This window comes from Nipponia nippon, unplaced genomic scaffold (assembly GCF_047370975.1).
Source record: "Nipponia nippon isolate SJK-2023a ecotype South Korea unplaced genomic scaffold, ASM4737097v1 scaffold_1, whole genome shotgun sequence".
NCBI classification, from domain to species: domain Eukaryota; kingdom Metazoa; phylum Chordata; class Aves; order Pelecaniformes; family Threskiornithidae; genus Nipponia; species Nipponia nippon.
In genome coordinates this window covers 128,404,197-128,425,310 of record NW_028262290.1, presented here as the reverse complement: position 1 = coordinate 128,425,310, position 21,114 = coordinate 128,404,197, and the positions used below count along the sequence as shown (strand labels likewise).

Sequence of the window (21,114 nt, the reverse complement as noted above, 5' to 3'; positions counted from 1 at the left end):
ATTTGATCCCATGCAGATGCCTGCAGCAAGAATATGACTCCAGTCTGCCTACTGCTAGTGTCATCATCTGTTTCCATGACGAAGCCTGGTCTACTCTGCTGAGAACCGTGCACAGCATTATGGACACAGCCCCGAAGGCCTCCCTCAAGGATATCATCCTAGTCGATGATCTCAGCCAGCAAGGTAGTCCCCATTTCTCTGTATGTGAGCTCTTTCGTCCAAAGCTTCAGGGAAGAAAGTGTCCGCCTCCAGGAAGCGTGTGAGGAGAGCAGAAGGCAAAGAAGACCCTGAGGAAGAGAGCTAAGCAGTCTTGAGCTAGCTGCCAGGTTTCACTCTTCCATCCCTAGAATTCAGCTTAGCCTTTCAACTTTGAAATATGTTTCTTTTTTCCCCATCATTTCCAATCACTCTGAACTTTCTTATGTTAAAATAAGATCACAGTATACAAATCTTAGCCTTCCCACTGGACCAGATCTGCTGTAATAATTTCCAGACTTGGACTTTGGCTGAAGTATAGAGTGGAAAACTCCACATTGCTAAAGTCATCCAAAGCACTTGGGAAAGCCAAACACCTGTAGTACCTCACTCTGATCTGCGCCTTTTATTAGATGATGAGAGAATCCACCTTTTGCTGAAAACAGGAGAGGAGGCTATGAAGTTTCCCACAGGAATAGCTTCACACCTAGTGAATCTCAGTTTCCGTTAGTCTCTACTTCTCTTTGACATTACACTTCTGTGGGAATATTTGGACCATGGCCCACTTGGCTGTGTAAAACAAATGCCCCCAAAACATTTTACCAGCAAGAAGTAGCATCTCCTGCTACCTGTTGCTTTTCTGTAACAGCTTGAATCAAGGCTAAAACATTTCTGTGACCATTCTGCTTCTGACAGGGCCCCTAAAGTCAGCTCTGAGTGAATACATCTCTAAGCTGGATGGTGTGAAACTCATCCGGAGCAACAAGAGGCTTGGAGTCATCCGAGGTCGGATGCTAGGAGCTGCACGGGCGACGGGGGACGTGCTCGTCTTCATGGATTCACACTGCGAGTGTCAGAAGGGCTGGCTGGAACCCCTCCTAGCCAGGCTGTCCAGCAACCGGTAAATATCCCTGTGACCTCTGGGCTCCCTGCATATGCTAATTTCGACTGAGAGACATGTACTTGGAAAGATTTGGGTATTTTTTTTTGTCCTCTCTTTGTTACCTTCTTCCTTCTGGTCACATTGCTTTTATTTTCTACCTTATCACCACATGCATCACTCTGATGTGTGGGAAGCAGGATAGGTCACACAGCTGATTGATAACCCGCACTTCACACATAGTATCACTGAACTGTCAGAGTTTGTATCCAGTTAGAGTTATAAGAAGGCTTCCTGGTGGTCTGAATTAAAAAGGTTGCAGTCTCAAGCTGTTTGGAAATTGGCAAACATCCACCAGAGAAACTACTGCAAGACTCCATTATTTTTATTTTTTAGCTGTCTCAGTCATGAAGCCGAGGATAAAATGCTTTGTCCTCCTGAGCCAGTTTGGCTGCATATCGATGTCACCTGTACTGTCTCTGTTCCACAGAAAAAATAGACTTTCTGGGCAGCCTAGGCAGTTCTAGCTAATCACAGTACTTTCACTGACACCAGACTGACAGAGGAAGATACAGATTCATATTTTCTGAGTCTTTCATGTTTAGGTTTGTGCTTGGGTCTGCTCTCTAATGTACAGCTGAGCTCATCTATGCAGTCCCCAAGTCCTTCAAAGAGATTAAATAACTGAAAATGTTTCAAGAATTACATGGCAGTAAATCCTTTATTAAAGGGACTTCTGCGAAAGAAAAATTTGTACATTAACTTGTCTATCATTACCCATAAGCCACTTGGGAAAAAAAATGAATAATTACTTGAGGGGGTAAAAGAAAAAATACATCTTTAAAACTCTTACCAGACCATTAAATAGTCATACCAAAGACCTTCAAAGGCTGTTCCCAGGCACTGGAACAAGCTGCTTTTATGGCTGATTATGTTTGCTTATAAGAGAATTAATTTGAATTTTTAGAAATGATTACATCATTCAGATGAAAACATTAAAAATACTGCAAGCAAGAGTAATGCTGCCCTAGGATGTCAGGACTATTCTTTTCTAAAAGATCCTCCTTGGAAAAGCAGATTATTTTTTGTCTGCTGACTTATTAGATGATTTATTATGAATATACTTCATGATTCTTCTGCCTTGAGGTGTAGTCTATTGTTGATGTTCCTGCAAAACTCCTATCCATATCAATTGGCCAGTCCTTATTCAAGGTTGTATTGCTGAAATTAAGAGAGTTACAAAGTCTCAGATGAGAGCTATAGTGAAGGGGGAATTACAATGGCGAGAGAGAAGTTAGGACCCCACCACAATTGTAGTGATTCACTGTCAAAAATTATCCCTGCTAAGGGAATGCAAAGCCACCAAGCCTACTATAGCTCTGAGATTTATGTAGCCCTATCACCAGGGGGTGAGAAAGGGATTCTCTTCCCCTATAGGGCTCATATGCTCATTCATTCCTCCAGGAGAGCAGAATTTAACACTGAGTTAGCTAATGGCTAATTGGATCCATGGAGCAAAGGTAGAAGGATGTTTGGATAATGGTATGGTCTAAACCATCCCTTTCTGCATGCTGTATCAGTCACTGTGTCTGACCCTGGAAGCTTTCTCACTGCTAGTGTGGAGAACCTGTGCCATTCTCCAGTGCACAGGGAAGACATGCTCTAAGGCATCTGGCAATCACTTCCCCTCACTGTCCTTCTTTCCCCAGCTGAGGAATGGTGATAATAACACTGACCTGATAAGGAAGGTAATTCATGATTTTTCCGAAATTGCTTGTAATGCTTGCATGGAGATCAGTATGGAAATATAAACCATTAGCATAGTCAACTTGGCTTCATTTAGCAGTTGAGGAGCTGTTAAATTGAATCATGTGCACTCCCCGAGACTACCCAAATGAGGAAAGTACAGCGAAAAAAAGCTTACAGTGACTGGTGAAATATCCATCATTCCTCTTCTTAATGTACCAATCGAGCTGCAACTCACGCACTTTTGCTGGAGAAACAGGATGGGAAAACACTTAATCACCTAGAGTGAATGAGTTGTTTTCTGGCAAGGAAAAATGCAGCCTTTCCAAAGCTCAAACCTTTGCAGGAGCTTAGTGGAGCTGGAGGGAGATTTTAACTTTGAAAATTGTGATTAAGCCCAATTTTCTAGACTCCTCATCAGATCTACCACTATTATCGTGACCTGTCTTAGAGCGATGCTGAGAGATCTTGCCCAAACTGAGACCTCACTGTGAGTTGAACATACTCACAAAAAGGGAGATACCTCCAGTTCTGAGTAGCCTGTGGTAATGACAGACAGGACAAACACGAGAAAAATTATCCCAGTTTTACAAGTATGGAAATATTTGACAGATATTTGACTTGCTCTGGATGATGACATTTCATCTCCCTATGTGATGGTTTTATTCACTAACCCAGTCAAAATTATTTTCTGAAAAAGTATTGAGTCTTTCTAAAATCATTACACATGCATTTATGGGCACCTTGACTGGGACTTGTTCTGTGAACCATACCTAACAAATTGACTGGGAACCTGTGCATCAGCTTAGTGTATCACCTAGAGAATGGTTCAGCGGTTTGTAAAGCATCCCTTGACATTTTGATTGTTCAAGGATGAATACTGTAGGCACCTGGACAACATTAGAAAACTAGATGAGATGCCCCACAGATCATTTCATTTGACAAGTGTTTGTGTTCCTGGATAATTACAGGTGAGTAGCATGGTGCATAGTAATGCAGCTGTGCAATTATTGCAGTCGTCTTTCGAGGGGTTTGCCTTTTCCAGGAGACTGCAGGAGACAGCTGCTATTTTGTATTTGCTCCAAAGGCAGTGAAAGGCAGAGGGGGCATATAATGAACTGTGCCATGAAGCCTTGAAAAGGTTGTTCCTTTAACCTAAAACCAGTGACCACCATGCTGAAGCAGAATGACTTTTAAACAAAAGATCGCAATGTGTGGTTCCTGAGAATACTGCATGAAAGCAAAATGAGCCTTGATGATATCCTTGACAAGGAATTCCACCTCTAAAAAAGGTATGGGCACCATAACTGTGGCAGGGGGGTGGCTTGCAAAGGGGTAGCTTGCCCTTAGGACCTTTCCCCTGCTCCTCATTGCAAGGGCTGTTTGCCTCTGTGCTGGTGCACTGCCTATACCACAGCTCAAATATTATGTTAGGAAACAAGCCTGTGATATTATTAAAAGAAGCCTATCTAGTTTCTAAAATGCAAAGTGCCTCTACTTAGCACTGTGATTCTAGGTCACTAATCTTTAATGAAAAAGCTGTTAAACAGAATAAGAAATTAACATAGCAGTGGAAAGGTATCTCATCTGCTGTTTGCTCCCATTCAGGAGTGAATGGAAGCCTCTGCTTGTAGACACAGGAACAGAAACAGAGTTCTGCTGTCCAGAAAATTTCTGTGTGGTTCTAGTTTTATGGTAATACACTGGAGAGAAGGGAAATATTTTGCATAACAGCTCCTTCATCTCTTTTCATCTGATTCTCCACTTCTCAGTGGCCCATACCCCAGCTTTTTGAGCTACCAAATACATAAGCCATCTGTTTTCTGCCTTCTCACAGGCTCAGGAAAGCATGATGTTATCCATCCAGAGCCCACACAACCCCAGCATCTGAGCATGCACTTCCGTGCTACTCTCCTTGTTTTGAAAACCTTCCAAAATATAAAAAATAAAAATGTTTTGTAAAATATAAATATTTATAAAATATATATTTTATATGTTATATACAAATATTTATATTAAATTTTTATTTAAAAATAAAATATAAAAATATAAACAAAAATATAACTTCACATATAACAGCCTGCTTCCTGGGACTTCTCTTTTTGTCTGATCCTTTTATATCCTCCGTTTGTCAATAACGCTTATTTCATATTCAGTAATTTAATGTTCTGCATTTACATGGTATGTTATGTGAAGATATGCTGTTCACAGTGTTTCACAGTTGATCAGGATCAGTAGGCAACCTGTTTTAAAGAAGTTGAGGTAAAGAAACTGAAGATGAGAATCTAAAGCCAAAAGCAAATATTACTGCCAAAAGCGGGTGCGATGAGGATTTAAGCATGATTCGTGGCAGAGTGCCCTGAATGTCCAGTGTAAAAAAGTGTCACTTGCTCCTACAGATTTTTGTACCCCCCCCCCCCAATTTCAATATTTTAACAAAAAAGGTAGGTTCAAAATATTTTTTTTTTAAATAAAGCATTCCCTTAGCACTCTACCTAGCAGAGATTTGAAGTATATGTTTAGTGCTTAGCATATGAGTAGTCCATCAATTCAAGGAGACTGTTCATATGCCCTAAGTTAGTCTGGAGTTGGTCTGTAAGGCAGTGTTTAAGTAATCCTTTATATCATAGCTTTACCATTCCTGATCACTGCATTTTATCTTTTTATTAACCCTATCTCATTTTAAATATTTTGCATTACTGTTTCCCTGACGACTTCAGCCAGCCAGGTGCTTTCAGTGAAAATTCAGCGTGCTGCAGAACCAGCTTGGGTTCTCAGTTACTTACGGAAGTTTTGACTACGTGCAGAGCCAGAGAACTTGGACTGCCTGGATTTCCTAGCTATCTGATTTTTGCAGGGAATGATCTACTCTGAAACTGGCTGAGGAAAATACATCATTTTCATGATTGGTTTTCTTTTTGTTCCTCCTTACTTAAAGGGGGATTTAAGCAGATTAAAATCTGTTCCCTTCCCAGCAAAAGAAAGCATAAATCAATAAAAAGCACTTTCAAAAAACAGCGTATCTAAAACTTCAAACAGATGTGTTAATTAAATCTTCCTCTCCTCATGTTACTTATTCTAAAAATAGAAAAGAACATAATGTCCATGGTTACTGTAAAGGGTCATGGGAAGACATTTCATTTGCAATTGTATTTGGTTGAGAAATCCCAAACCAGGAAATTGTTCTTGTTTGGGTTGCTCTTTTTCATGGAATTGTGACCTTTTGTAGTTCATGTGTGTTCCAAGCATTTGAAATATTCACAAATTAGTCAAACAGTTCAAAGCTTCACTGCTAGTTGTATTTGAATTTCCTGTTTTTTCCTTTCCTTGGATTCCACAGAGTAAAATTAGCAGTATTTTGCCAGTGTATGTTTCATTTCAAAGTGCCGAGAAGCTGCTGACTGTCTGCCAGTTACCCAGTTAAAACCAAAAAGAATAACTAAGAACATCTTCCAACTTCCAATTACCTTCTGCTGCGAATTTGCGTTTAGAACTGCACAAACATCAAACCATCACTGCATATGCAGAAAACAGATCTTTTATAAAAAAAAGCATTAATACCAAAAGATAGGTAAAGCACTGCTTGATTAAGATTAAAATTGGACATTGACCTGTTTTCACACAAGATAAAGTTACTGGATTCCTCTATTTCAGATCAGAAAGACACTCCCAGTATTTAAAGTTTTAAGAAGGTGTGTTTCTATTGGTTTCAGCAGAGCTACACCAGTTTATACTAGGTAAAGATCTAGCATTACACTTACAAACATACTCTTGAAAACTGTTAATCTTAGCATTCTGAAAGAGCTACTAGAGTAATAGCTCTAAAACACAGTTATCAGTTTGTACTGTATAATTTTGTGGGAAAGGAGATTACATTTTATTTTGTTCTGGTTTATTGTTGAATTTAGCCAGCATAGAATGTGACCTATCCGGTGAGTTATTTTCAGCTGTCTTAAATACTGTAATTTTCCATGTCATAATTTGCAGATAGTTTGGATAATTGCTTGGTCTCCAAACCATCAGAATCCATTACATCACTGCAGGTATTTTTCTTCAATGGCATTGAAGAATCAATGCCCAATAACAAGCAAAGCAAACGCATGCATTAAAAATAAAGGATTATTTCGACAAGAACTACTACTGTGGTGCTTACTCTTATGAGCAATTGCACTGATGCTAGAAGCATCATTGGAGTTTGGAGTTTTGTAGTGGCAACAAATTTAAGGTGGATCCAAATAGAAGGATGGGTTTTAAATGGATTAAATTATATGAAAGTGTAGGGTAGTCTGAAATGTTTGGGTCATCTGATCCAGAATATATCTGATCCAGAATATATCTGAGCGTAACTGAGTATCCGAATTGTCTCTGTCTGAACTATCTTGGATATGCACATGTGGTCTAGTCTTCATGGTCAAGGTTTTTTGAATGGTTTAGTCTACATTGCCTCCTCTGGCTTCCACTCAAATATGCCCTCTTGATATTTCCCTCCTGACTCCAAAATTGTAAAATAAACTACCCTGAGGTCATTAGTTCCTCAGTCCTGTCTGGATGAGAATGGATAAACAAGAAGCAATAGATAGCATGCATTTCAGCAAGTAGCAACAAACTCAGGTGAGAAGTGTACAACTCCAACTACACTCCTAACCAGACAGTTGTCAGAGATGCTTGTACACTGGAGAATGCAGCAGGCTGTAGAAATTATAATTACAGTGACTTTCCATTTTTTAAAGTTTAGTCATATAAAATCCATTTAACTTGTTAGATGGATTTTTCTCAGCATATCAAAGAAAAAACACCTGCTTATGTGAGTCCATCAGGACACTACCTTTTAGTAACTTCTGGAAGCAGTTAGTTTCCTTTTCATGCTGTTAGTGAATAAAGGTTAAATACAGCTTTCAATAGAACGGCTCCTGCTGACTTGAGTTTGAGGTGGTTGCTCCTGTCCTGGATGCAAAACTACATCACAGGGGTATCATCAAGAGAATCAGGGGAGGATATCAGCTTTATTATTTTTAGTATCATTTCTTTCCATTTCTTCTTGAGTCCTGTGGGAGAATGACAGTAAATCATTGCCTTAATGTATATGCTTACAAATGTTGGAAGTGACCATAAAACTTTCTCGTCTGTTTATAAACCCAATGCTTGTTTCTGAGAGTGCCTATTATTGCATATTACAAAGGCTGGTTTTACACCGGAATGGAGAAATATAATCACTTCTCCATTTTAAATCTTTCTGCCTTTAGCTCATCATAGGGCAGTCTGCTTTTATTAGGAAACAAAGGAATAACTGAGTCATTTTAATGCTATCGGCTGCAAAGTTCATCTTCATACAATTCACTGACGATCAGTAGTCTCTGTTTCTCCATGGGCTTCTAAAATTCTCTACAGGAAATGGCAACTGTGATAAAACAAAGTTTGGAGTTTCCCCCCACCCTGATACTGAAAAAACATTACTCTAGTGATTGGAAAGGCAGAGAAGATAGATAGGTCAAGATTACGTTAACATCACCCAGAGCTACCATCTTCCTCAGCTGGTTCTGGTCTCTGCCGTGGAAAACTACAAAGGGCTCACTGCGTTGGAGACAGTTCTGAGATGTCCTTTCTTCATTGATAGTACTATGTTTTAAGCATATTTCTCTCTGATCTCTGACCAACATATAAATCTTCAAAAGAGGAGATAAAACCACCTACTTTTTGCCCCCAAATTGACCAAAATTGACCAAAATACCCCAAAATTTCTCTCTCTCAGTTTTAACAGGAAGTTATTTTCTAGGGAAAGAGCTACTCCAGAATAATTTCCTATATGGTAGTTCTCTAGAACAAAAGTAATTTTTTCCAGTGTACTTTAATCCCTAGTAAATGTTACTGAAGAGGAACTTCTGTCTATAGACAAGCCCTTACACTGAGACCAGAGGCTATCCTTTTTGCATAACAGAGAAGAAATGGATAATGTTCTTCTTCAACACTTTTTTTCCTGCAGTCCCTAATACCATTGCATTAATACTCTGAAAATTTCCAAATGTGATATGTCCTTGACCTGGAAACAAGCAACACTGGTGGCTCTTCTGAACTACCAGTTAATTCCAAGATGATGTACAAGCACACTGTGAAATACTGTGAAATGTTTGCTGTGGGGAAATGTCTAATACCTCTTCTTAGACTAACCCAAATTTAACTCAATTTAGAAATGAATTGGAGGATTGCTGCTTATGGTGCAATGGCTCTGTTCTGGCTCTTAAAAGTAGATTCCACACTGTGACAGTGCATTTGCAAGAGCATTTTAAGCTTGTGATAAAATACAAACAGAAACTGGTTTATGAACTTGGTGGTAAATGTTTTTGCAAAACAACCGGCAGAGCAAAATAAGGATAAGTGCGCTCTTCATTGGCCTGAAGTGACAAAGTCATGAAGTGTGTGGAACATCTACAGGAAAATCAAAGGATGGTGAAGTGTGTGAGGCCAAAATAATCTTTTGCTGTAAACTTTGCATCTGCGCAGATCCTATAACATCAGAGGTCGGTACCTCTGTGTGAAATAGCTTTATAAGAATCCTAATGGTTAACTCATAGCAGAATCCTGAATAGTTTTAAATGACAATGCAAGGTACGAGTTATCAATAAATTATTGATCTTTAGATTTCGCACTGCAAGCTCAGTATTCCCATGCACTGAGCACCTGAGCTTCTATCAGCAGGGAAAATAAGGGCACTCAACAGCTAGAGGAGTGCTTGTGCTTGACAGCGTCAAAGGGAGGAACCACTGTTTACTAACAGAATAGCGAACTTAATTTGTGCTTTGGGGTTGAAAATAAATTATATTGTCTTTTTCAGAAACAGTGTCGTCTCCCCTGTCATAGATGTCATAGACTGGAAGACTTTTCAGTACTATCACTCTGTGCGCCTACATCGAGGTGTTTTTGATTGGAAACTAGATTTTCATTGGGAACCAGTGCCAGAGCGTGAAGAGAAGGTACGACAGTCTCCCATCAGCCCTATCAGGTAACAGTCCATCAGCCAATATGCCTCCACTCAGCTCAGCAGCAAAACTGTACAATTTGGGTCATCTTCCAGCTACCAGGAGAGAGTCGTGGTTACTTGCATATGCTCAGTTAACATTTTTTGAAGGGACAGGGTTTTGGTTTACACTGAGTTTGTTTGGTCTTTAGTAGTCATTCTAACTAGATTGCAGTCATACTTTCAACATGACAAGTGTTTTCCACACATTGACACAACTAGTATACAACCTGACCAGACAAGGTGTGGAGGTTTGTAGGGAAAGCAAAAGATGGATCATACAGAGTTAAAAGAGACGTCTTAATCATGATCTGTTTGTCTGTTGTTTTGGGTGTACGTGCATGTAATGTTTCCCACTGTTCTGAGCCGCCTTACATAATTCAGCTCTTGGCTCTCCTTCCCCAAGCAAATCCTAGAATTATGTTCCAGTTGTTCTTTCTTCTGGTTAGATAATCAATTCATTCAAGCTTATATGGAGTAGTATTCAATCATTTTGTAATACTATATCTATGGAAATGGTGGGGTTTTCAGCCTTCACATAATTCCCTATTGAAAACTCAAGGTGTTCACTTCCAAACTGTTTTCTACACAGGAGTCCTGTGGTAGCTGGTGCAGTGGTGGCCATGGATCGACATTACTTCCAAAACACAGGAGCTTATGATTCTGACATGACCATGTGGGGAGCAGAAAATCTGGAGCTATCTATAAGGGTATAAACTTTAATTAAAATATCAAGCTGTGGTAACTATTAGGCTTTTAAGGAACCTGAATGAAAAGGCAAGAAGCAAATTATAAAAGCAGTTACATGCAGAACATCTTGGAGTATGGAGAATATCACTTTCCTCGCAGAAATCTATCGCCATGCTCTGTGATCTGCGAGGACTATACAAGAACATGCAGCTGCTGTGAGTTAAGAGCATTATGTCAGGAGAAGGAAGTTTCACTGGCCATCACCATCTGCCTGAGGGCAGAGTCACTGGTTTTGGCACCTTCTGAAAGCTGCCTCTTCTTTTTTTGGCATGTAACATGCACCAAAGGGAGAGTAGCTTTATTTCTTTGCCAACCTGTATTTTTAATACCAAATTGTTTATATTAAATTGTTTGCATTGATTTTTGCTGAATACTGCAGAGTAGCTGATATTAAAAAGCAATGAAAATTGCAGACACAAAGCATATAGAGTCTTTAATGTCCCAGACAAAAGAAGGTACGCCCCCAGGTCTCTTCGCTACACTGCACTGTTTCTGCACGGAAAAACATAAAAGCATATAAATAGACATACTGGGTCAAATCAAAGGTCTGTCTTGCCCAGTATCTTCTCTGTGTCTTTGTGTCTGTGGGGAACAGTGTATGAAGAAGCACATAATAATGCTCTTGCTGTCTCCAGCAATGTGCAGATGAGGATTTCCTGAGGCAGAGCCTATAGTAAAAGAGTTTCTCCTTTTTAGATAATCTAAATAAGGTAATCTTTTTTTGTGCTTTCATCTGTGTTTCAGACCTGGCTCTGTGGTGGCTCTGTAGAAATTATTCCATGCTCCCGAGTTGGGCATGTCTATCGAAATCACTTTCCCCATGCTTTCTCCTATGAAGACGCCATTGTGAGGAACAAAATCCGAATAGCAGAGACCTGGCTGGGCTCTTTTAAAGAGAACTTCTACAAGCACGACACAGTGGCTTTCTTAATCAGCAAGGTAAAGACATCTGTAGTGGTTTGTTTCTGAGGGAAGGAGGGTGCGCTGAGGTAGGTGAAGGGGGTGGAACAGGAGTGGGGGTGTCTGTATGCAGTCAAACATTCAACGTGCGTGGTGCTGGAGATAGTCTTTTTATGAAACCTTCCTGTGGAAGAGCTGTCAGATCAGGAAGGAAAGAGAGAAACTTGTGCCTGGGAGTTGTTTACTGAAGTTACCAAATCTCTTAGAGTATGACTCCTTCTCCAAATGACTCCTTTTGCAGCTTGCCCAACAAGCTGTGATTTATTTTTCCACCGATAGTACATGGAGGGTTGCAGTGCATCTGAAGTGGAAGCTAGTAGCCCTGCGTGCTCAGAGGGCCCTCCTAGAGGATTCATTCTTCGTTACTGAAGGTCTTCCTCATGTGATTCATGAGGATATTCAGTAACATTCACAGGCAAGTGGCAAACTGTGGTGTCTCTCCTACTGGAAGGGAATGTATCTGAGTGGTCTAGTGACAAAAAAAAAAGGTGATTTTTTTTCCTGAACTGACAGATGTCCAGGAGCAACTGTGTAACTGAGAAAGTCAGATCTCAACATAGCCACTATTTACAAGTTACTTTTTCATTAGAAGCATCGCACAGACAGCAGTCCAGTCTCCAGGGATTCAGATTCCCAGCAGCCTGTAGGCTGAGGCACGCTTGCAGCCAGGTGTGCGGCGTAGCCACACTTGAACCGTCTACAGGCTACGCACCATCCAACAACTACAGAACAGCCACACTTGTTTTTAAGCCACTGTATAATGCATTGCAGATCAGGATCAGTCAAGGGACTGTATATCTCATGTATTACAAAACAGTGGATGTTTGTTTATTGGGAGTCATGCAGCTGTAGTTAATGTTGTTAATGTTTTTAATGTTAAGTTGTTAACAATGTGAAGATGTTAATGTTGCTGCAGTTCTCAGGCATTCTCTGGCTCCAGTACCTTTTCTTGTAACGATATCCTCTCCTACAAGGCAGTGGACAAACTTGTGAGCAGTTGTGAATGAAAACGTGTCATTCATCTTCTTGTTCATTTAACAATGCCGCACTTTTAAGAAGAAAAAGATTCACTGAAAACAGTTAGGCAGAGCACGGGTCGGTGCTGTGCAAAGTTTCCCATTCGGTTTTGCTCTTGCATTTCAGTCCTGCATGCTTCAGTCATTGCAGGGCTGGCCATCGTCTAAGAAAGCCAGATGCAGCAGGAGCTGCACTGTAGCGGGAAAAGGGCTGTGCGTCGGGGTGGCTCCTCTCCTGTCACCTACTCTGACCTCCTTACGTTCTACCAGTGAATCTGCCTCTCCAGTCAGCCTGCTGTGCTAATCCTAGAGTCTGAGACTATTGCGTTTCTTTTTTTATTCCATTTTCACATTTTTTAAAAAGCTTCTCCGTCCTCATCTGTGTTGTAGGTTTGAACTCCACTGGCCAGAAGTTCGTGAATTGACTCACAAGGGTTACAGCCATGTAATTGAAAGGAGGACACTAGGCCAAGTCTTTTAAGATGGGCAGTTAGGTCCTTAAATCATTTAATAATTTCCTGAAGGCCTTTCTGGTCAACTCAGAAGCAATTTTCTGTACGAAGAACTACAGCCACCAGTGACACAGTTTACTAGCTGTAAGCACTGTGACCTTTTGCCTGAGAGTTTGTTCTAGCAGAATACTTTTAGTACTTCTGAGTATGATGCTTCTTCAAATGATCAATTTTACGATCTCTGTGCTCAGCATACCATAACATAAAAGGCCCTTTTCTCTGTTCCTTTCTTTCACAGCCAATATTTTCAGTATGTCAGTGCAGCGGGATGTTACTGAAAAGACACAAGCAAGCCGTGACATTATTGCCGCTCAGCTGCAGATGGGCCCTGCGGGGTTTTATTGCACTGAGAGGGTGAGCGGAGCCACCTATTGGCCACTACAAAAATCTCCGTGAGCCTTGGCCGCCGACATTGCCCGCTGCTGAAAATAACGAGTGACCCCCGTTTAGGTTGCTTTATAAGTCTTCCCATTTTATGGTCTGAATTGCATCCTGCACAGGATGCCTGTGGTGTGAGCGTTAATGCAGATGAGTAAGGCTCTTTCCAGCTCTCTACCTTTACAGCCACCATCTCTTTTTCTCCTTTTCTTGTGTGGTTTGTTTATTTCATTTACAAGCACAGTTCCCTTTCAGATTGGTTTACAGCAATAAGGACTTTCTTTACATTATTTACACCATTTATTCGGCATCAAATGCGGACTGTAACTAGTATGACAAAATGAGATTTACTGCCATCGCCTTCTTCAGCCAAAGCAGAGTCTCATGAGAAACATCGCTTTTTATGAGAAGCATTTTACTTCTCTATTTCCCTTTTCCAAGAAAACCTCTTGGGGACAGGTTTGTGTGGTGCTGAATTGCTGAACTTTGTTGTTATGCTTATTGAATCTAAGACTGATACTAAACTGTGAGATTCTCTTTAATGTATGGCAACTGTTGAGCCTTGCCTGTGCGGCTTACAGGGGCTTGCAAACAGTGCCACATGGCATGCTTGATCCCTGCCTTTAGAAACTGGTACCCCTCCCTTGATCTCCAAGGCCCTTCATTTGTCAGTGTTTTCCAGGCATGTCACGAAGTCCTTTTTTCTTTCTTATGGATGCAGAGAAATAGCTGGTCTGAGGAAAGGTTATTTACAGGCAATTCTTTGCTTATGTTACCATTTTTAATTTCTGACATAGGAATCCAGACCAGTTTCCTGGAATCCAAAACTGCATTTTTAAAAAGTAGAAATGTGAAGGGGGAGATATACTGCTGGCAAGAAAGAGGAGAGAGACTTTTAAGGGTGGCGAGATATTTTTCGGATTTGGGCACTAAGAGATTTAGAAAAGCGTTTTGTGTGGTTTTGAAACTGAAGGATTAGACACTTACCTCCTTAGAGGGTTTCAGAACCCTGTTAGTCATCTTCAGTGCTAAATACCCTCAAATATTCAGACAGGCAGGCCTTTGCAGTGCAGATGTCCGTAGCTGCATCAAGGGTTAACGCACTTGTCTTTTTTCAGAACAGAGTTGCTACCAGGAAGGGTGAGTTGATATTGTGTGTATATAATTCAAGAAAACACATAAATCATAGGAAAGGGTTTATGCCTTTATAGCCACAAAACACATTCACTTACTAGATTTAGTAACTGTCAGACAACAATGTGATAGACTATATTTTGGGCTAAATTCTGTCATCACTTACACCTTCTGATCATGGAGGACTAACAATAACTGGGTAACTTGGGCTGTTTAAGGCCAGGAAATTGAATTTTAATCAGCGGGGCAAATTCTATACTGAATGACAATCATTTAATACAACCCCACTGATTTCAGTGCAACAAGTATCAAACTTGGCCCTGATTTTTTTAATTAAAAAGGTGACAAAGCTGACTTATCTTGCAGTATAATAATATTTTTTAGAGGAAATATTTATTTTCACAGTGTATGCTACTTCTGAAACATTTACTCCCATCACAATGCCAGACTAAATGCTGTTGTAGCACAAAGTTGGAGGAAGGCTGGTGCTCCTCCCTTGTGTGCTCATGAGAGATATATATCAATATCGATAACATGCAGGATAGAAGAGGTGGTAGAAATAATTCCTGTGTAGTCATTTTCACTTCTAGCATCTCTAACACAAAATCACTAGTAACCATGTTGACCCTATGCTTTCTCCATAAAGGCAGAGAAGCCAGACTGCAGTGAGCGCCTTCAGCTACAAAAGAGACTGGGCTGTAGAAGTTTCCAATGGTTTGTATCAAATGTGTACCCTGAACTCTCCCAACCTGAAGACACACCAAGATTCTCTGGCAAGGTAAGAGAAAACACGCTATAAAGCATGATTAGAGTTTTTGCATTGTTTGAAGACCGCAGTTTCACTTACATGTACTAAGTACTCAGTGAGCATACAGTAAGAGGCTGTTCCTGCTTTGAAATGTTTATTGTCCAAACAGACAATGCAACAAGGATGGGAGGAGAAAGAAAAGGACAAAGGAGACAAACAGCTGGTCCGAATTCTCACATAAATGTTGAAAGCCAGCCAGGAGCTGAACCCAGATTGTCTGACTCAGTTCAGTGTCACAGCTCAGAGGATCCTAACCTGAGGTCCTTTAGGTGCCCTTAGTAAAGGAAAAGAATTGTGTTGCCTCATGCAGCTGGCAGTTGCAACAGCAGCTGAGATATCTCTATGCTGACCCATATGCATAAAGAGAAAAAAGTATTTCTTCAGTCCTGCACTTCCCTCAAGGGCAGAGGTGGTAGCAATGGCAGCTCCTTGGCTGACTGCATACAGGAGGCAATATTCTCAATGTTTTTTTTAAAACATAAGTTTTAAAGTTGATAATTATCATTCATTAAAATATGAATTTATTCCAGGCAGCCTTACTGGAAAGGATTTTCCCCCAACAAAGCAACAAGGTCCACTAATTAAGTCACACTCTGCTATCTGTAGACAGATTTTACTTTGTACTTTTACTATTTTGTCTGTTCTTTATTATCAAAGTTTGCTTGAGAAGAGTGTAAGAACTGAGTGTGGATCACAGGAATTGCCACATTTTTTTCTTCTGGAATATCTTGGGTTTTTTCTGACTACACTGTCCAGTTGAAGTGCAATTTTCCATTAGCATAAAAATTTTGACAGGTTTCTTTTAACTATCGTAATGGTTAAAAACATAAGTGAGTAACTTAAAACTCACTGTGTAACACCGACCTTTGGTGAGACTCCATCTTTTATATCAGATCAGTTTGCAAGATCAATATGCAAGATCTAGTCTGAAAGAAAAAAATATTGCCTGAATTATGAGCAAAACCATATATCATAAAGGGATACACTCACAAAAAACTTAGCTGAAGGATATTTTGTTTGTATCTGATGGTGCTTTATTTCAGTATAAACCTTTACTTACAGCTTTACAATACTGGTGTTGGCTTCTGTGCAGATTACAGACCTGGAAGAGCCACTGCACAAGGCTCTATTGAACTCTCCCCTTGCAGTGACAGTCTCACCCAGGTACTGTATACTTTAAGTATATAGGCACTGTATCAGATCTAGGGAACCATCCAGAAGACGGGCACTCCAACATGCAAATGGCTGGGTTGACATTAGTGGAAATACTGATGTGTTCAAAATTAGGCATGTGCTAAGGCAACAATGCCCACTCTTTTGCAGCTGAGTGTCATTTGGAAAATGGCATTGTTCCATGTGTCACTGAGGCCAGATCCCCACACTTTGCTCCAGCAGACATCATTAAGTGCCTGTTTGTTAATATATTTGGTAATGTCTGGAGAACAGAAAGCCTGGGAGTAAAAAATATATAACAATTCTAGAATAATGGGGATGGGTTTCCCCATCAGTGCCTAAAACCGTCAAAGACAGGAGGGAAATTCATGTAGACTCCCAAGCTGGCATTAGACTAGCAAGTTCATGCCTTAAGAGAAGCCAAACCAATACAGACCGACTACAGATATTTACTCCAAGTCCCAAACATGTTTTGCTGCTCCCACTGAGCTCAGGGTGAGCTGCAGGCACATTTCTAACTGCTGTGTGTGTGGACACTGTCAGAAACACCCTTCTCTTCAAATATTTATTAAACTAGAAAATTTTATTATAGGATGGGTTTACTTTATACATAATTACAGTCCACAAAGTCTTTCCTTAGGTAAATAGTTACGCCGGAATTGGCTAGCGAGGGGGATTGCTTTGCAGGGTCAAGGCTGTTGGGTCTCCAGCACTCATGTTTGGGTTGCATCTTAACAAACATGTACAGGAAATTATTTTTGGAAATAGCTTTAAAAATTAATTGGGATGTCCTTCCATCGTTGTTCAAACAAACCCTCCCTTTTCCAGCACTTTGAATATAACAGCATGAAGGAAATCCGGCTTGGTTCTGCTCCGCTGTTTTGCTTTGATGTCAGACACGGGAAGGTTATCCCTCAAAACTGTACAAAGGAGACAGACAACAGCCACCAGCACTGGGATTTCCAGGAGGTCAGTAGTGACTCTGCCGTAAGGGGAAAGCAGCTGACGGTGACTGTGAGATCACTGGGCGATTGACAGGATTCATGTGTGGGGAAGGGATGAGGTATTTGAAAGGCAAGTTTCACTTCTGTACCATTTTCACCCAGGAAATTTAGGATGCCTCTTGCCCATTTACACTGTCTATGTGAAATAAATTTGGTTTAAAAATACAAATTACAGGAATCCTACCTAAATTCATATGTCCTTGTTTTAACTGTTTGTCTTACTGGCGTTATAGGAATAGAATCAGAATCAGTGGTTGTGAAAATAAGATCAGGGCAAATAGTTGCCCACTTCCTTTGGATAGAGGAATGGTCTGGGAATCCTGAACCCTCCCAGATGAGAGCCCTTTGGGAGTAGGAGAAACATTAAAATTCTTCCTGCATTGTAAGAGAAGAGCAAACTTCCTAATAGAGGAATTTGGTATTATTCAGTGGACTTCAGCCAGCAGAGCAGGAACTCCTCTACAAGACTGAAAAATGTCATGCTCTAGGACAGCCTGGGAAAATAGCAGTTACTGTAGTTGTAGGGATGCTTCAATCCTCTGGTGCAGTTCCTACTGTAATTTGCTTTGATTCCTAAAGGAAGCACTGAACCTTTTGAAATTTTGTGGCCTGTAGTACTGTAGTTGATGCTGATGACAACCTGTACCCATAGGAAACAAATAGTGCTGGAAAAGACATACATTGAATTCTGCACCTACCACTCCTGTCAGCTTTGAATGGAATTACGAATACTCACCATGCCCTGGGCTGAAAGCTAAACCTAGTCATTATGTTTGGAGCAATACTTAAAAAATTTTGAACAACCAGTCATTACTGGTGATCTGCTGTATGTAAAAAGTTTCAGAAATATGGCCTAGCTTTTACTGGAAATCCCATATTTTTCATTTGTTCTTTCTTTCCCTTCTTTTCTCATCTTGTAGAATGGAATGATTGTCCATGTCCTTTCTGGCAAATGCATAGAGGCAGCGAAGAGTGAAGATGAGAAGGACTTGTTTTTGTGTGTATGTAACAAGAATGCAAATCAGGTCTGGCAATTTGAACGTTCCCATTTGCTACATCAGAGATGACTGACAGCTCTCTGTGGAGGTCAAGTCTCCAAAATTTAACATTACTTCAGTTTGGGATTTAAGCTACATTTCCTGCACGGACAAGACAGACGTTTGTGTTTGCTGTAGCATGCAGGGAAGTTAGGAAGGTCTCTCCTTTGAAAGCCTGGCTCAAATAGTTGCCGCCAGTTCCTGGTTTATTCAGCTCTAGCTAAAATTTCTATTTATTCTGTGAAGCAGGGAATAAAGATACTGTGAGTGTCAATAGCTTCTCACCTCTGCTATTGCAGAAGACAGTTAAGTTTGCCCTTTGAAGGAAACACGGAAAACTGGCTGCCAGACAGCTTGTCTTTAGCATGTTCTGTGACTTCTGAGGATACAGGAAAATGAATGTTTGTGAAACTTTTGGAACTGCAAGAGGAAGCCAGCCAAACCAGGATAAGAGTTTAGCCTTATTTTACAGTGCACTCAACTCATATAAAACAAAGTAGGTTTTGTATGCATAAAAGTAGTAGAAGTTTTCACGTGTAATACCTAAAATTTTGTTTTCCAACCGACCCAAGCCAAATTTCTACCCTCTGTGAGATTGCACAGAGCATAAATTAGCACTTAATTAGGTACTAACTGCTCTAATTAACTTGGAATACCAACAGTCCTCAGCGTTTGGCACACCCTTTCTTAAATTCTTTGTCCACAGTCTAATTTGGATGGGAGAATGAGACTGAAATATGAACAACTTTTTTTTTTGCTTTAGTGAAATTTAAGAACAACTCTTCAGGCAACTTTTGTGGAATATGGAAGAAGATTGAACTAGGTTAGAAAGAAGGGTAACAACTTCCCTGCTTATTTTGAAATGGAAAGTATCAGTGGCATACGTTTGCTCTTATAAAACCATGGGATGAACTTATTATTATTCCAGTGACGGAAGTGCTGGCTGAAAACAGCAAATGAAGGCAAACAGCAGGTTTCAACAGTGGCTACCTAGGAAGAAAATACTGGTGCCTACTTCCACTTGCTTGCAGCCTGAATTAAGTCTTTGACACTGTGAAAGTGAGTAAGTCTTTCACAGTGTCAGTTTTAGCCAAGAAGATCTTTTAGATTCTTGCTGTCATGAGTCTCCAAGCTGATCCTCAAAAGACAGTAGCATACAAAATTTTCTAAACAAGCTTCTTCTGCAGAGCCTGCATCCCTGCTGACCTCCTGTCTTTCAAAGAAGTGAATGAGAGTCGATGTTAGGTAATGAGAATGGTCTCATGCAGTATGCACGAGCAAAGCAAACTTCTGTCAGTATTTTGTTAGGGTACTTTCAATTTTGGAGGTAAAACCAATAATGATGACACTTTCCAAGAGCCTGCTAAGAGAGAAGAACAAAGATTTGGGAGTCTTCCCACATCGGCACCACACGTGATTTATAGTATAAATCAGTCATAACCATATGTAATTATTAAAGGGGAAAGGCATCATTAATGAAACTTAATTTTGTTTTGAGATTTTTTTCAAGAGACAGACAATTTTTTTTTTTTAAATGTGCAGCACATCATTGTTTGAACTTTAGAGAAAGGAAGGAGTAACAGAATATTCTGCTCAGAGCCTTCCAGTCACCTACTCATGGTAAATCATAATAAATTGGTTTCAAGCACATAAAATTGGTTACAACAGAAGACACAAACAGCATTCTGTGTTGTGTTGTCCAAAACATTTCCCAGTGGGGTCTCTGTTTGCTTTGAGTGCTGCAGATTCCACACCATGTTCAGGCATCACTCCAATCACCCTAATTACCACTTGCTCTTTCTTTGATAGCATCAGAATCTAATACGATTTGCTGCTGTGTCATTTAAAATTTCCTCTGACATTCTTGAAAATGCTTCACCTTTCAGCTGAAAGGATGGTAGCAACTTCCTCCAGAACACCAAGTGATCCCTGATCATTGCCCAAATCTAGGGTAAGAAAAGAGAATTTCTAAAATTGCATAAAAGCTGAGTGAAATGCTGTTTTAATGACATGTGATTCCTTTATTTTAAATTATAAGTATGCCATATTTTTAAATTATGTAATATTTATTATATTTTGGACTCTACACTGGGAATATCATTCCTTCAGCATTTAGCTTAATGTTAAAAAAATGTGTATACAAATATGATAATTGATCACAAGTGGGATTTATCACAAAGAAGAATGAAAATATTTTTGGTTTAGAGAGAAAATGTTTGGAATTAACCTTAAGAGATGTGGACATCCTCATCTTATACTGCTTTTTAACATAATGATAAAAACCTAGAAAACAAAGTTTGCTGTAGATATATGTACAATGGAAAAATATGTTACATGATACCTCTTCCAACAATAAAATGAAAATATATGATTCAGTACCATTTAAAACATAATTATTATACTTGTTGCTTTTAGTAACAGAGTAAATGTGTGTGTGGTTTCCAAGGGAACTAAACGCCAGAGCACAGGCCAGAAGGGAGCTGCGGTGTGGTCTAGGAGGTCTCTGTAC

At 40.0% G+C, this 21,114-nt stretch overlaps 1 protein-coding gene across 3 annotated transcripts in view; it reads left to right on the top strand.

Moving 5' to 3' along the window:
* GALNT15 (polypeptide N-acetylgalactosaminyltransferase 15) overlaps positions 1–20,417 on the top strand; it is a 28,431-nt gene extending 8,014 nt beyond the window's left edge. For 2 of the 3 annotated variants that reach the window (XM_087771910.1, XM_087771916.1), the window contains exons 3-11: positions 17–183; positions 892–1,096; positions 9,651–9,818; positions 10,426–10,543; positions 11,328–11,522; positions 15,230–15,361; positions 16,454–16,555; positions 17,393–17,533; positions 18,489–20,417. In XM_087771910.1, coding sequence (XP_087628036.1) covers positions 17–183; positions 892–1,096; positions 9,651–9,818; positions 10,426–10,543; positions 11,328–11,522; positions 15,230–15,361; positions 16,454–16,555; positions 17,393–17,533; positions 18,489–18,635 — 1,375 coding nt within the window. In that variant the 3' untranslated portion in view covers positions 18,636–20,417. The remainder of the gene's footprint in view (positions 1–16; positions 184–891; positions 1,097–9,650; positions 9,819–10,425; positions 10,544–11,327; positions 11,523–15,229; positions 15,362–16,453; positions 16,556–17,392; positions 17,534–18,488) is intronic. The other variant, XM_087771924.1, reaches the window with a different exon arrangement.
* The last annotated feature ends 697 nt before the right edge of the window (positions 20,418–21,114 follow it).